Raw genomic sequence first — 13754 nt, forward strand, 5'->3', positions numbered from 1 at the left:
CGGCCAGGCTTGGGCCCTCCGTGGGGCCACACTGTCCCACTGTTCCTGTGTGGAGGGGCTGCCCCAGCTCGTGCCAGTCTGCCCCACTCGGAGCATTGAAAGCTCATTCCCTCTCATCTCTTTGGAACTTCTCACCTAAGTTGAGGTCTAAAAATAGCCCCCGGCCCTGTCTGCAGCCCCAGAGGGGTGTCTGGGGGGGACCCAAAGGCCACTGGCAGCGGAAAAGAGCCCTCTCCTCCCAGAGCTTGGGCCTTTGTTCTGGGTAATGGGCAGGTCTGTTCCAAATGGAATAAAATTGCCAGTGATGGAGCCTGCCGGCTGAGAAGTACGCGCCTAAGTGGGTTCCCCGTGGCGGACTTGACTTTTTACCCTCCTCCCATCTTTTTTACTCTTCCTGCCCATTCCAACAAATGACCAGGGTCCTGGGGGGTCCTGGCCTGAATCTGAGCTTCAGCTGCCCCTCGCCAGGCAAGGCATCTATAGGATACGGTCCCACAGCTGCTTCCCAGTTAAAAGGATGGCGACTGAGGAGACTCTCGGAGGGCCCTGGGGGGCCACCAGCCCCGCATTTTCTGTGGTGGGAGCCCAACCCCAAGCTTCAGTGATAGGAATCACAATTTAAAGCAGGAAGCATCTTCCAGCCAACCTGCTCATCTTCCACAGGAGCAAACAAGGCCCAGGGTCTTGCCCAGGGTCACCTGAGTTGTAGCCAGAGAGGCAGCATTTGAACCCAGGTCTCCGCCTCCCAAGTCCCAAAGACACGCCCTTGTCCCCTCATCCATCCCTTGCGGCAAAGGATTATTTGAAATATATGGAATATTTTAGATGGATTTTTAAAAAGAGATTGAGAGAAAGGAGGCGCCATGGTGTGGGGAAGGCCTGAGTCTGCCGTTTACTCCCAGGTAAAGTGGGGCCTGGGCTCATTCTGAGTCTGGGACGTGAAGGAACTTGTTCATCGAGGTATTTTAATCATTTCACTTGGTTAAGCGTCAGGAGCCGGCTCTCTAAATGGTGAAATTGGCCTTTAGTTAGAAAAGTTAGAGGTCACATGGAACAACTTGACTGACCTTGGGTCTTTCCAGATGACTTTCTTGGAGATCCAGACAAACTGGCTGGTGTTCGGTCCACTCCCGAGACTCTGCCCAAGGGTCCCCTCCTCCCCCCAAGACTTTTTCTGGTTTTAGGGTAGGGGAGGAGAAGGAAGAGATAGTGGAAGAGGAGGAGGAAGGGGGAAAATAGAAGAGGAAAAGGAGGAAGAATGAAATTCATCCTCCCCTCCATTGATTTGTGTTTAGGCTCTATATTGACCTAGCTGGTTTTTATTGTTTCCTTACAAAATAATATAAGATCTTTGAAGGCAGGGACTGATTTTTTTTTAATTTTTTTGCTTTTGTGTCTGTAGAGCTAATCAGAGTTTGAAGCCAAAAGAAAAACAAAAACAGTTAAATAATTTCATTGTTTAGGAAATTCCTCTATCTATGTAGAAGGATCTTAGTTTTCGAGAGCTGTCCAGGGATGCTGAGAAATGAAACCTCCACTGGGTGCATGTCATACAGCTAGTCTGTCTTGTCAGAAGCCAAGAGGATTCAGTCATGACTTGAACCCAGGCTTTCCTGCCCCTAAGATACAAATCCCTGTTCACTCTTCTTAATCATGGCCAGTTTCAAGCTGAAAAGGACACTGGAAGCCGTTGAGTCCAATTCATTTTGCTGATGAGGGAACTGACATAGAAAACTTAGACTCTCCCAACTCCCTAGTGTCTGAGATGAAACTTGAACTTGAACCCAGCTTTTCTCGAATTGTCCTGTCTACTCCCTCACACTACGTCCCCAAACTTCAAATATTGCCACAACTGTGTAACTGGGCCCATAAAAGACACCAGAATGCCAGTCTCGGTACTTACAATCAGCCTAACAAACACACAGAATCACCTAATCATTAGCTTCATAAATACCTGATTGAGTTCATTTGAAAGCAAGCTTGAAACGTTATGGAAGCCCTGCCCTTTAAAAGGATCATCTGATGCATTCAAATACTGTGCATTCACAGGCTGGTCATCAGGCTTCTCCTAGCCTCATTTTACCTATTTATAAAATGAAGATAAACAGTACTTGGAGTAGGAACTTAAAAGGGTCGTCAGGAGGCTCAAATGATATGATATATATGAAGTGCCTTGTAAACACTAGAGAGATTTTTTTTAAAAGGAAGGAAAGAAGGAAGGAAGGAAGAAAGGAAGGAAAGGAAAGGAAAGGAAGGAAGAAAAGAAAGGAAAGGAAGAAAGGAAAGGGAAGGAAGGAAAGGAAAGGAAGGAAGGAAGAAAAGAAAGGAAAGGAAGAAAGGAAAGGAAGAAAGGGAGGGAGGGAGGAAGGAAGGAAGGAAAGAAGAAAGGGAAGGAGGGAGGGAGGAAAGGAAGGAAGGAAGGAAGGAAGAAAGGGAGGGAGGGAGAGAGGGAGGAAAGGAAGGAAGGAAGGAAGAAAGGAAAGGAAAAGAAGGAAGGAAGAAAGGAAGGAAGGAAGGAAGGAAGAAAGATAATCTGAGTTCAATCAGTAAGCATCTATTAAACACCTACTGTGTGCCAGGGACTATGACACTAGAAATGTGATGACAAAAACAAAAAAGCCCTTCTCTCAAGGTCCTGATGTTGGACTTATGCACGTGTCGATATATATGCCTAGAGATGCTCTTTGGAAAGCCAAGACAAGTAGTTTGATCCCTTGTGGAGATCATAAATCTGGAGCCCCTGAGGCTCTTCTGGAACCTGTTCCCTTGGTATATGGAGATTCCATAATGCCTGGAATTAGGCTACTCCCAGTGTAGACATTTTGGAAGCTTCCTCCCTCTTTTGTGACTCTACTTCCATCTTATAGATGGACACATCATGATAAAAACAGCTTCTCCCCATCTCTTGTTTTCCTAATGCAGCATCCTCTCTTGTAGCCGTTTCTTACACCTTTTAGAAACTGTTTGCAGCTCTTCAGGAAGAGTTTTATGCTTGGGTGAATGGAGAAACATCCCCAGTCTCAGTGAGAGAGAATATCATGGGACAGGCGGCGTCCAATAATTGCATTGCAAAAGAAACCTGGTTTCAAATTCTGCCTTTGACTACTTGGAGCCCATTAGAATGTCATCTTTGGAGGCAAGAACTGTTGCTTTGTTTTGTATCCCTAGCGCTTTTCCCAGCGACTGACATAACAGACCGACTGATTTCCCTGGGCCTCAGTTTTCTCATCCATAAAATGGAGATGATAGTGCCCAATAGTTTCTACTTCTGAGCCCTGAGAGCAGCTGCAGAAATCACTTGGTAAACACCGTTCCTGGCAGTTATTGAGCTCTTTATTATCACTGTTGCTCTTCTTATCTTTGCTGCTGTTTCTTTTCCTCCTCCAGATCTACCCGGTCACGTTTTTGATTTTCAGTATCATTTTTGCTTTGTTTCTGACGGGATATTTGTGCTTCATTTATAATCACTAGAACAGAGTGTTCTGGAAACCCGGAGTGTCTGGATATTTAGGACCCCTGTGGGGGCAGAGCTGGTGGGGAGAGGCTGGAGGGCTGGGTTTCGGCCGGCGTGGGACCTTGGAGAATTTTTTTTTTACGTCCACAGCCTTCAGTTTTCTTATCTGGAAAAATTCAGGCGTCGGATTAGAAGGTTTCCAAGGTCCTTCCCAGAGACAGCAAGCTGGCATTCTGGGCTTCCCGACCCGGGCTGTCTCCAGCCCCTCGAGATGTTGATGAGTGGGTGTCTTCCTGAATCCTTCATTAGGAATTCCTGGGGCCCCGGAGGGGGGGTGTCTGTAGGCACAAAGGGGTGCTCAGGGCTCTGCCAGCCTCCCTGGGGCTCTGAGAGACCTGGGTAAACTGGCATCCTGAAGCGGCAAGATTCCTGGGCTGCTGCCAGGAGTCCTGGGTTCTCTTCCCAGGCCCAGGAAGAGAAGGTTTTTCCTTCACATGAGGCTCTTCGTGACCCCATTTGGGGCTTTCTTGGCAGAGATACTACTGTGATTGGCCATTTCCTTCCTTGGCTCATTTTACAGGCGAGGAAACTGAGGCAAACAGGGCCCAGTGACTTGCCCAGGATCACAGGGCTAGGAACGGTCTGAGGCTGGCTTTGCATTTAGGTGTTCCTGACTCCTCTCTCTCTCCACTGCGATATCCGGCTGCCCTGGACGGATTTGGACCAGATGGCTTAAAGTGCACATGCCAGAGTTGGAGTCAGGGTGACCTCAGATATTTACTAGCAGGTGACCCTGGGAAAGTCACTGCTTTGTTCCTCAATTTCCTCATCTGTAAAATGGGGGTAATAGCCCCTGCTTTAGAGTTGTGAGAAGCAGATCATATAGGCAAGTTCCTTTTAAAAGCTTTAAGGATCGCATGATGTTAGCAATTATTAATTTATCTGCAAAGTCTCCTCGAGCTCTAGTGATGCATTCATCATCCGCGACTCTAGCCCGATATAGACCTGGGAGCTTTCCAGCTCTCCATTAGCGATCAGTGCAACGGAACAAGCACTTCACTTAGGACCGGAAGACGAAGGCGAGGATGAGGTGCTGGTGCACTTAGATGACTTCCGCAGTGCCCTTGGTGTAGAGCCCTCCTCCTACGCTGATCGCGGCCCCGGAGATGGTTCCCCGGGGGCCCTTGCTTTGGGGGCCACGTGTCTGGGGGCTCAGGATGACCCACGGGTGGCCTGTGCGGCGCTGGGCTTGGGTCCGACCCTCCCATTTATAGGTCAGAAAACCGAGGCTTAGAGTCGCACGGGCACTCCGCGCCGGAGGGGGATCTGGACCTTCCGAAGTCTGTGATCGCAGCTTTTAAAACCCCCCTGGGTGTTCTGTTATTTAGAGCTTCCCAGCGGAGAAGCGGAGGACCTGGGTTCGAATCCTCCTTCAGAAGCCCGTGTGCCCTGGGGCAGGTCCCCAGAGGCCGGGAGGCTCTGGAACAGGAGGAGCTGGCCCCCCGGGTCCGTGTGAGGCCGGGGTGGGTTCTAAAACCGGCCGCCTGGGCCTGGAAGAGCTTCTCAGAGGCGTCCGAGGCCCGGAGGCGTGGCCGCCGCTGTCGGAGGTGGGAGTTTGCACACAGACGCAGTCCCAGGTGGTTGAAGTTCTAAGCACAGGCAGGAAACGAGAGATAGTATCCACACGTAAACAGAGTGGGTGAAGAGGCTGGAATACACTGAGCACAGGAAGCCCGGCTTCCGGAGCCTGCAGGAAAGCGGAGCCCGGAGATCGGGAGATTAGGCTGGGAAAGGGGAGCCGGAGGAGAGAAATGCTGGGGAGCGGGGAGGGGACTCCCCGGCCAGAGGCGGCCCGGGCTCCCGTGAGACCCGGTTCTCCCTGTGCGGGCCTTCGGGCTGCTGTTTGGGTCTGGGGGCTCTCCCTGTCCGGGCCTTGGGGCTGCTGTTTGGGTCTGGGGGCTCTCCCTGTCCGGGCCTTCGGACTGCTGTTTGGGTCTGGGGGCTGTCCCTGTCCGGGCCTTGGGGCTGCTGTTTGGGTCTGGGGGCTGTCCCTGTCCGGGCCTTCGGGCTGCTGTTTGGGTCTGGGGGCTCTCCCTGTCCGGGCCTTGGGGCTGCTGTTTGGGTCGAGGGGCTGTCCCTGTGCGGGCCTTCGGGCTGCTGTTTGGGTCGGGGGGCTGTCCTGTGCGGGCCTTCGGGCTGCTGTTTGGGTCTGGGGGCTCTCCCTGTGCGGGCCTTCGGGCTGCTGTTTGGGTCGGGAGGCTCTCCCTGTGCGGGCCTTCGGGCTGCTGTTTGGGTCTAGGGGCTCTCTCTATCCGGGCCTTCGGGCTGCTGTTTGGGTCTGGGGGCTCTCCCTGTGCGAGCCTTCGGGCTGCTGTTTGGGTCGGGGGGCTCTCCCTGTGCGGGCCTTCGGGCTGCTGTTTGGGTCGGGGGGCTCTCCCTGTCCGGGCCTTCGGGCTGCTGTTTGAGTCGGGGGGCTCTCCCTGTGCGGGCCTTCGGGCTGCTGTTTGGGTCTGGGGGCTCTCCCTGTGCGGACCTTCTCCCCCCGGGCCGAGGGCTCCGTCCTGGCACCGGGGGCACCTCCTCGGCCAGTTTCAGCCCCTGCGCTGGCCAGCTCCCGGCCCTGCCTCGAGTTTCCCCTGCGTACTGAGTCTCCATCTACCGGGATCGCGCGGCCTTGGCGCCCGCTGGATTCCCGTCAAACTTTTCAGGAAGCGGGCTCCGTGCCGGAGGCCCGGCTGCAGAGCTCTCTCTAGCACGATCTGCCCTTTTTATGAGGGGGATGGATCTCGGGGCGAACAAAGGGGGCGGGAGGACGTTCTCGTTCCCCCTGTGAGCCCCGCGCCGCCTTAGGCCGGACCGCTGTGTTTGGGGCCGGGTCCCCCTCTCCTCCTGCGTCCCCCAGCGCACTGCCGAGGGGCCGGCCGGAGTCGGCGGTTCCTTCCTGGCGGGGGGGGGGGGGGGGGGGGGAGCGGGGGCGGGGGTGTGACTCCGCGGGAGATTGTGGTCAGGCTTTCTCCGCTCGGAATCCGCCGTGAAAGCGCTCTGCTAATCCTGTCAAGTGGATCACGGACTTAGGAGGCGGGGGCGGGGGTGGGGCGGGGGAAAGTGGATTGTGCTCCCGGAGCTCCTTGCCCGGCCTTGGCCCACGAGGGGAAAGGCCGCAGGAAAGCTCGGAACCTCGGTGACGTAAGGGGGCCGGGGGCATCTCTGTGTGCAGAATCCGCTGGGTGGTAAGAGACCGCCCGGCCTCGGGGGGGCAGCATCCTTGGAGATGGTTCCCGGGAGCGGCATGGATAGGGCTTTGGGAGGTTTGCAGAACGCTTGGGGTCCCTTCCTCAAGGTGCAGCCCTTTATTTGTTGTCTAGTCTAAGACCGGGGTCCCAGGTGCGGGGGCTCATAGAACCACAGATGGAGAACACAAAGCGTCTCCCGTCCAGCCTGCTTCTTGTATAGCAAATGGAACGGAGGGACGGCTTTAAGCAGCTAAAGTGGAATTTGAACCCTGTTCTTGTTGATGCTAAATCGGGAAGGAAGGAAGGAAGTGAGGAAAGGAGGAAGGAAGGAAGGAAGAAGGGAGGGAAGGAGGGAAGGAAGTGAGGGAGGGAAAGAAGGAAGGAAGGAAGGACGGAAGGAAGGAAGGAAGGAAGGAAGGAGAGAGGGAGGGAGGGAGGAAGGGAGGGAGGGAGGAAGAAGGGAGGGAAGGAGGGAAGGAAGGACGGAAGGAAGGAAGGAAGGACGGACGGAAGGAAGGAAGGAAGGAGGGAGGGAGGGAGGAAGTGAGGGAGGGAAAGAAGGAAGGAAGGAAGGAGGGAGGGAGGAAGGAAGGAAGGAAGAAGGGAGGGAGGGAGGGAGGAAGGAAAGAAAGAAGAAGGGAGGGAGGGAGGAAGGAAGGAAGTGAGGGAGGGAGAGAAGGAAGGAAGGAAGAAGGAAAGGAGGGAGGGAGGGAGGAAGGAAGGAAGAAGGGAGGGAGGAAGGAAGGAAGAAGGGAGGGAGGGAGGGAGGAAGGAAGAAGGGAGAGAGGAAGGAAGGAAGGAAGAAGGGAGAGAGGAAGGAAGAAAGCGAGGGAGGGAGAGAAGGAAGGAAGGAAGAAGGGAGGGAGGAAGGAAGGAAGTGAGGGAGGGAGAGAAGGAAGGAAGGAAGGAAGAAAAATTGAGTGAGTGAGAAAGAGAAAGAAAGAAGGAAGAAAAGAAAAGAAAAATCAGCACTTATCCTCAAAGGGCTTAAGTTTTCCTGAGACAAGAAACCCAACAAAAGTTTATGTGAGATAAATAAAGGAAAAGGATCTCACCAGCAGTCACTTTAGAAGAGATTGAAATGGGAGGGCTGGGTAGAGATGATTGTTTTTTAAAGTGTGTTAATGGTGCAGTTAAAAGCCCCAGGTCAACACTGTGCATGCAGTAGGTCCTCTGCTTGGGGCGAGCCCTCATTCATTGTTGATTATTGACACCTGATGGTCAAGAGCAGGATCTGGGGCATGGGAAGTGTGAGGGAAAGGGGAGCATGGATTCCGGTTTGTTCAGTCCTTAGCTTGACCTTTAACTTGAGGCTTCCAGAAACTTGGTGGCATTTATTTTGTTTATTTGTTTATTTATTATTTTGCCTGAGGCAGTTTGGGTTAAATGACTTGCCCAGGGTCACACAGCCAGGAAGTGTCTGAGGTCACATTTGAACTCAGGTCCTCCTGACTTCAGGGCTGGGGCTGTATCCGCTGCGCCCCCTAGCTGCCCCGGTGGCATTTATTTTGAAAGCCCTTTTATTTCCACGATGCCCTTGCAGAGGCTGTGGGGCCTTAGATGAGATGACTTATCAGTTTGGGGGAATCTCTCGATGAATCAGAGGCTGATCCACAGAGCAGGAGTTCCTGTGTGAGTGCAGAGCAGTCCCCTCCGAGTTCGATGGCCCCCGTGATCATCCCTGATTGGTCCAGAGGTTGCAGATTCTGTGGGGGGAGCCAGGGCCTGGCATCTTTGCTCTCCCAATAGAGGACGGCTGATCGGGAACTTCATCTCCCCATTCTTATCCTTCGTTCTTAGAGCTCGCCCAAAACGAGGTCTGCCAGGGCCACGGGGAGCCCGCTGGTGGGTATTTTCGAAGCCTGCTAGTGCTCCCTAACTGATGGAGGCTTTCGGAGGTTTAGTGACTGGTTCGCCTCGGAAATAGCTCTCTGAGCCCAGGACCCAGAGGACCTTCTCTCATCAACACGCTGGTATTGCCGTAGCACTTGGGTCCCGTTCCTGTCTGGCTCCCTACAGGTCACAGACAGATTGTCCGGAGGGGAGGTGGCGGCTGGGTGGGCGCGTGGCCAGCTTGGCATCAGTGGCAGGGCTGCATTCCTCACCTGGAAGGGCTTTGGTGTGCCAGCAGCCAGGGAGGGCATCTCTAGGCCAGATGGGTCTTCCATCTGTCCTGGAGTGGGGCTGGGGGAGGGAGGCCGGGGACCTGTGGCAGGGACAGTGGTAAACTGACATCTGCCCCCTAGGGCCCCTGGCAGAAAAAGCCACCCACCACCTGTGGGCAGAGAGAGTATTTCAGCTGAACCTTAAGACCCATTCCTTAGACACTCCCTTTTTATCCAACATACCTGTGTATGCACATGTGTGAGTATATAGAGAGTTATTTGTATGTATACAAATGTAGATATCTACCCACTGTCTCTCTCTCTCTCTCTGTCTCTGTCTCTGTCTCTCTCTCTCTCTCTCTCTCTCTCTCTCTCTCTCTCTCTCTCCCCCCCATCCCCTCTCCTTTCTCTTTCACTCTTTCTTTCCTCTCTCTTTCTTTTTTTCTCTTTCTTTCTTTCTTTCCTTCCTCCTTCCTCCTTCCCTCCCTCCCTCTCTTCCTTCCTTCCTTCCTTCCTTCCTTCCTTCCTTCCTTCCTTCCTTCCTTCCTTCCTTCCTTCCTTCCTTCCTCTCTCCTTCCCTCTTTTCCCTCCTTCCTTCCTCCTTCCTTCCTTCCTCCCTCCCTCTTTTCCCTCCTTCCTTCCTTCTTTCCTTCCTTCCTGCTTTCCTTCCTCCCTTCCTTTCTCCCTCCCTCTTTCCCTCCTTCCTTCCTTCCTTCCTTCCTGCTTTTCTTCTTCACTTCCTTCCTCAATCCCTCCTTCCCTCCCTCTTTTCCCTCCTTCCTTCTTTCCTTCCTTCCTTCCTTCCTTCCTTCTTTCCTTCCTTCCTTCCTTCCTTCCTTCCTTCCTTCCTTCCTTCCTTCCTTCCTTCCTGTCTTTCCACATACATGCACTTATGTATATATGTATGCATATAAACATAATTGTACACCCACTGTTTCCCCAGACTCTCTTTGTACATATACATACGTGTATGCAGTATATACCAATTTATGTGTATGCTCACTGCCTCCTCAGACTGTATAGATACATGTGCAAACATATGTGTATGCATATAATTAAAGAGAGCTTTAATCCTTAAGGGAGATAATAGCAGAAAGCAAAGTTGTAGGACCTGAATTCGATTCCCAGCACCGCCCCCTTATACACCGTCCATAGGCCCCTTCTCTTCCTCTGTGACAGGAGGTGCTTAAGAATATAATGTTAGAGTTTTCCAGTGTTTTTTGATTTTGCTAAGCTTTCCCCCGCTTTTTAAATCTTTGGTATAAGGGATGCTTCTCCGGGTTGAGAAAGGGAAGGGGACAAGCATTTATCTAACAGCTAGTGTGTGTTGGGCACTTTGCAAATAGGATTTCATTTGAGGGAAGGAAGGAAAGCTGCCTTGGGAAATGTCAGTGATGTAAAAACAAAAGCTGTCAGCACAAGTTTACCTTCAGGAAGAGGCTGGATGGGATGCTGGCCTCCAAGGCCCCTCCAGCTCTGTGCTCCTGCTTGGGGGACTGGTTCCTTGCTCCCGACCAGATCTGAGTCTTCTCCCAAAGTTATATCAGGGCTGGGCAGCTCTCCCACGCTCCTGAACCCACACAAGGAAAGGGGAGCCCCAGCTGCTTTCCTCAGCCTCTCAGAATCTTCCATGCAGGGAGCATAAGAGGATTCACACCTTTGGGAGCTCTCCAGGGTCTGGCCCCAGCTTTCCTTTCCATCCTTTTTGCATAGAATCAGCAGCAGAGCTGGTGGAGACTCCATCAGGGTCCTCAAACTACGGCCCATGGGCCAGATGCGGCAGCTGAGGACGTTTATCCCTCTCACCCAGGGCTGTGAAGTTTCTTTATTTAAAGGCCCACAAAACAAAGTTTTTGTTTTTACTATAGTCCGGCCCCCCAACATTCTGAGGGACAGTGAACTGGCCCCCATTTAAAAAGTTTGAGCATCCCTGCTCCAGATGGTCCAGTCCTTACCTGATTGGGAAGGGAACCCCTCTACACCACCTCCCAGAATGGTCACTTCTAAGGGTGGCATAGTGGTGTGCGTGCTGGTTTGGAGCCAGATTCTGGGTTCGAATTTTGCCTCTCATATCTTACCTGATATGAGACGAGTGACTTCCTGAGCCCTCAGTTTCCTCTTCGATAAGATGAGGGGGTTGGACTAGCTGACCTTTAAGGTCCTGTCTAACTGAGTCTGCAATCCCAGGAGCCTTTTGCTTAAAGGCTACAGAAGAGGGGAATCTCTTCTTTCTAGAACGGGGGTCTTCAGCTGCTTCTGGCAGTCTGGTCAAGCCTAATGGACCCCTTATCAGCAGGGTTTGAAAATGAATAAAGTAAAATGTGGATGATTGCAAGGGAAACCACTTCTATGGGAAAACACCCATACACCCATTTTACAGACCTCAGGTGAAACCTTGCTTAGGGGCAACCCTGACCCATTCCCTTCTCCTTCCTCAGTGTGATTTAGTGCTGAATTGGGAGTCAGGAAGAGCAGGATTTAAGTCCTGCCTCAGTTTCCTTTTCTGTAAAAATAAGAACAGTTTTTTAAATTGTCAAAGAATTTTTTTTTAATAGAAGAGAGCAGAAATGAATTTGGAAAACGAAACAGACAAGGGGAATATGGAAACTACCATTTTAAATTTCAATAATACAAGGGGGAAAATTAAGTTCTGTGTAATAGGAAGAAGTACATGGTTCCATAAACCATACCTCTTGTGTTATTCTGTGCATGTTGAAATGTGCTTATCAAGCTTAAAACACCACTAAGACTTTTGGGACGCGCTGACCTATCTTGGTTTGTGAGAATGTGTGTCCTTGAAGGCAGGCTCTATGTTTTCCCCTTTCTTTGTATCACCAGCACTCAGCACAGTGTGAAGCACATAGTAAGCCCTGCATGCTTGGTGGCCTATTGGGGTATAAAATCGAAATACGTCTTGATTTCCATGGATCTGTGACTCCCTGAGGTGCTGTGTCCTCCACTGGGGCAGATCGCAGCTTCCCAGTTGGAAGCTCATCAGTGTCCCAAAGGCAGCCCAGGCTACAGGAATATTTATAACAGACTCGAGGCTGGAAAGGGATCTCAGAGACCATCTAGTCCCCATTTTACAGGTTAAGAAACTGAGATGTTACATGATTTCCATAGTTGTACCATAAAGAACAGAGCTGAGATTTGAATTGGGATTTCTCTGATTCTCAATCTCCGATTCCTTTTGCTGCCCTGCCCTCCCTCCTTCCCTTCTTCCCATTCAGTTCTCTCACTCATATGTCACTAGTGCCCGGTCCCAGTGACCTGATGGACTCCATACACTGGCCTCTAGACGTTCCCGTTACAGTCAGAGACATCATTATAACTACCAAAGCATGAACTCCATGGAGAACGCTTGGTACCTCTCCCCCTTGGTGCGTTCTACTTCGTGTTGTGCAGAGGGACTCAGACGGCTGCTGGGAGTTTAAAATTTGGCCAGCCTATTGTGTGCTTGTCTCATCCTCCCCTCTGTTCTGATTCCTTCGTTCATCCGTTGAATAATGGATGTTGGCTGCACAATTAGACACTGGAGTCATCAAGCTGGAAATGAGTCAGCCTTTGTCTTCAGGAAGCTTGCAGTCTATTGCACGTAAACACGTGTTTATAAATAATAGAACAATAACAGCAACAACAAGAAAACCTATTTATGGGGAATTTTAAGATTCACAAAACCGTTTACAGTTGTTCTTCTCATAGCAATCCCTGTTGTAAAAGTGCTCTTCTGATTCCCATTTTACAGAAGAGGAAACTGAGGCTGAGAGGTTGATATACACTCAGAACTTGGTGTAATTTGAATTCACATGTTCCTGAGTCTATCCTACTGCCACCTAGTTCTAATAACAAGTGGGGGCACCGAGAAAAACTCGATGGGATTGTAGCATCAGGACCAGAAGGGCCCACAGTCTCCTTATGGAGTCTCCTCATTTTTCAGGTGAGGAAACAGGCCTGAAGAAATGAAATGATTTGCCCAAGTTAACATAGCTAGTAAGTTATTGAGAGAGGAGACATTTGAACCCAAATCCTCTGATCTGTTGGGCTTTCCACCGTATGGTGGTGTTTCTAGGAAGTATATACAGATGTGAGCAAGGGGTGCATGGTCCTAGGATTGTATTTTTTGGAGCTATTTCAGAAGGTTTATTTGTACTAAACACCGAGCAATTGTGCCTCTGACCTCATGACGTCATGGAGGCGAAGCTGGGCTCTAGAAGATGCTACCAGAGAAATGCAAGCATTGGCCCAACTTCCAACCTGGACCAGCCTCGAGAACAAGGCGTGTCTGTTAGATCCAAGCATCCACCTGGTCCGTCACCTACCATAGGGTTTCTTGACCTGTGTGCCAAGGACTCCTTGGGCAGTTTTCTACAGTTTTCCCTTCTCAAAATATTGTTAATTAAACTGAATACATAGGGTCACAAAAGGAACCAAATCTATTGCAATAGCAGTCAGAATATTTAAGATCCAAGTTTTTTTCCTAGAGTAACTAAAGTAGACAGGTACAAAAAGACTCGAATTCATATTAATGGCCAAAGGCCCCAGGCCTACAAAGTCACAAATTCTGCAAACGTTGGAGAATTCCATTAAGTTGAGAGGGAATAAAAGCCTTTCCAAATGTTTTCTTTTTCTACATTGTTAGCTTTTTTTTTCCCCAAAATTTTAAACACATTTCCAGAAATTCCCATTTTAATACTGTGGGCGAGGAGCCACCAAGAGCTAATGGGTAGAACCTGGGTCTCTCTGGAGCCCCCATTCTGACCTGTCAGATTTGAATAAATGCTTCTCCATAGAATTGCTTAATTGCTGGATCTTCCCCCAAAGGACTTTATATAAAAGGCAATCAAGCAATGTCCATATACAAAAAGAGTTCTGAACAATGAAATATGAAAAATAATTTGGTGGGATTTTAGCAAGTCAGCAAGCCAGAGTCCCTAGCCTAGCTCAGTGTCAAGTCAGAGAGGA

General features: G+C 50.7%; 2 protein-coding genes across 10 annotated transcripts in view; one reads left to right on the forward strand and one right to left on the reverse strand.

Moving 5' to 3' along the window:
• The window catches only part of WIPF3 (WAS/WASL interacting protein family member 3), a 69370-nt gene that overhangs the window by 10405 nt on the left and 45211 nt on the right, over positions 1-13754 (forward strand). The window contains exon 1 of one of the 9 annotated variants that reach the window (XM_051963457.1): positions 8611-8706. The exons of the other annotated variants lie outside the window; for them this stretch is intronic. The gene's annotated coding sequence lies outside the window, so the exon portion shown is untranslated. Of the gene's footprint in view, positions 1-8610; positions 8707-13754 lie in introns of those variants that run through there. 9 annotated transcript variants of the gene reach the window in all.
• LOC127538501 (proline-rich protein 2-like) lies at positions 2458-10808 on the reverse strand. Its single transcript, XM_051962316.1, has 5 exons — positions 10748-10808; positions 8793-8893; positions 6211-6395; positions 5988-6138; positions 2458-5729 (listed from the first exon to the last, which is right to left on the reverse strand). The coding sequence occupies exons 1-5, from the start codon at positions 10806-10808 to the stop codon at positions 4887-4889; spliced, it is 1341 nt and encodes a 446-aa protein (XP_051818276.1). The 3' UTR covers positions 2458-4886.

The sequence above is a fragment of the Antechinus flavipes genome, chromosome 5 (genome assembly GCF_016432865.1).
Source record: "Antechinus flavipes isolate AdamAnt ecotype Samford, QLD, Australia chromosome 5, AdamAnt_v2, whole genome shotgun sequence".
Lineage (NCBI taxonomy): Eukaryota > Metazoa > Chordata > Mammalia > Dasyuromorphia > Dasyuridae > Antechinus > Antechinus flavipes.

Coding starts and splice junctions, on each gene's coding strand:
- LOC127538501 (XM_051962316.1), bottom strand. CDS start 10,808: ATGCCACCCTTAGAAGTGACCATTCTGGGAGGTGGTGTAGAGGGGTTC. Junction 6,396..8,792: donor GCACACCAAAGCCCTTCCAG/GTGAGGAATGCA, acceptor CCCCCCCGCCAG/GAAGGAACCGCCGACTCCGG. Junction 5,730..5,987: donor CCTCGGCCCGGGGGGAGAAG/GTCCGCACAGGG, acceptor AGCAGCCCGAAG/GCCCGCACAGGGAGAGCCTC.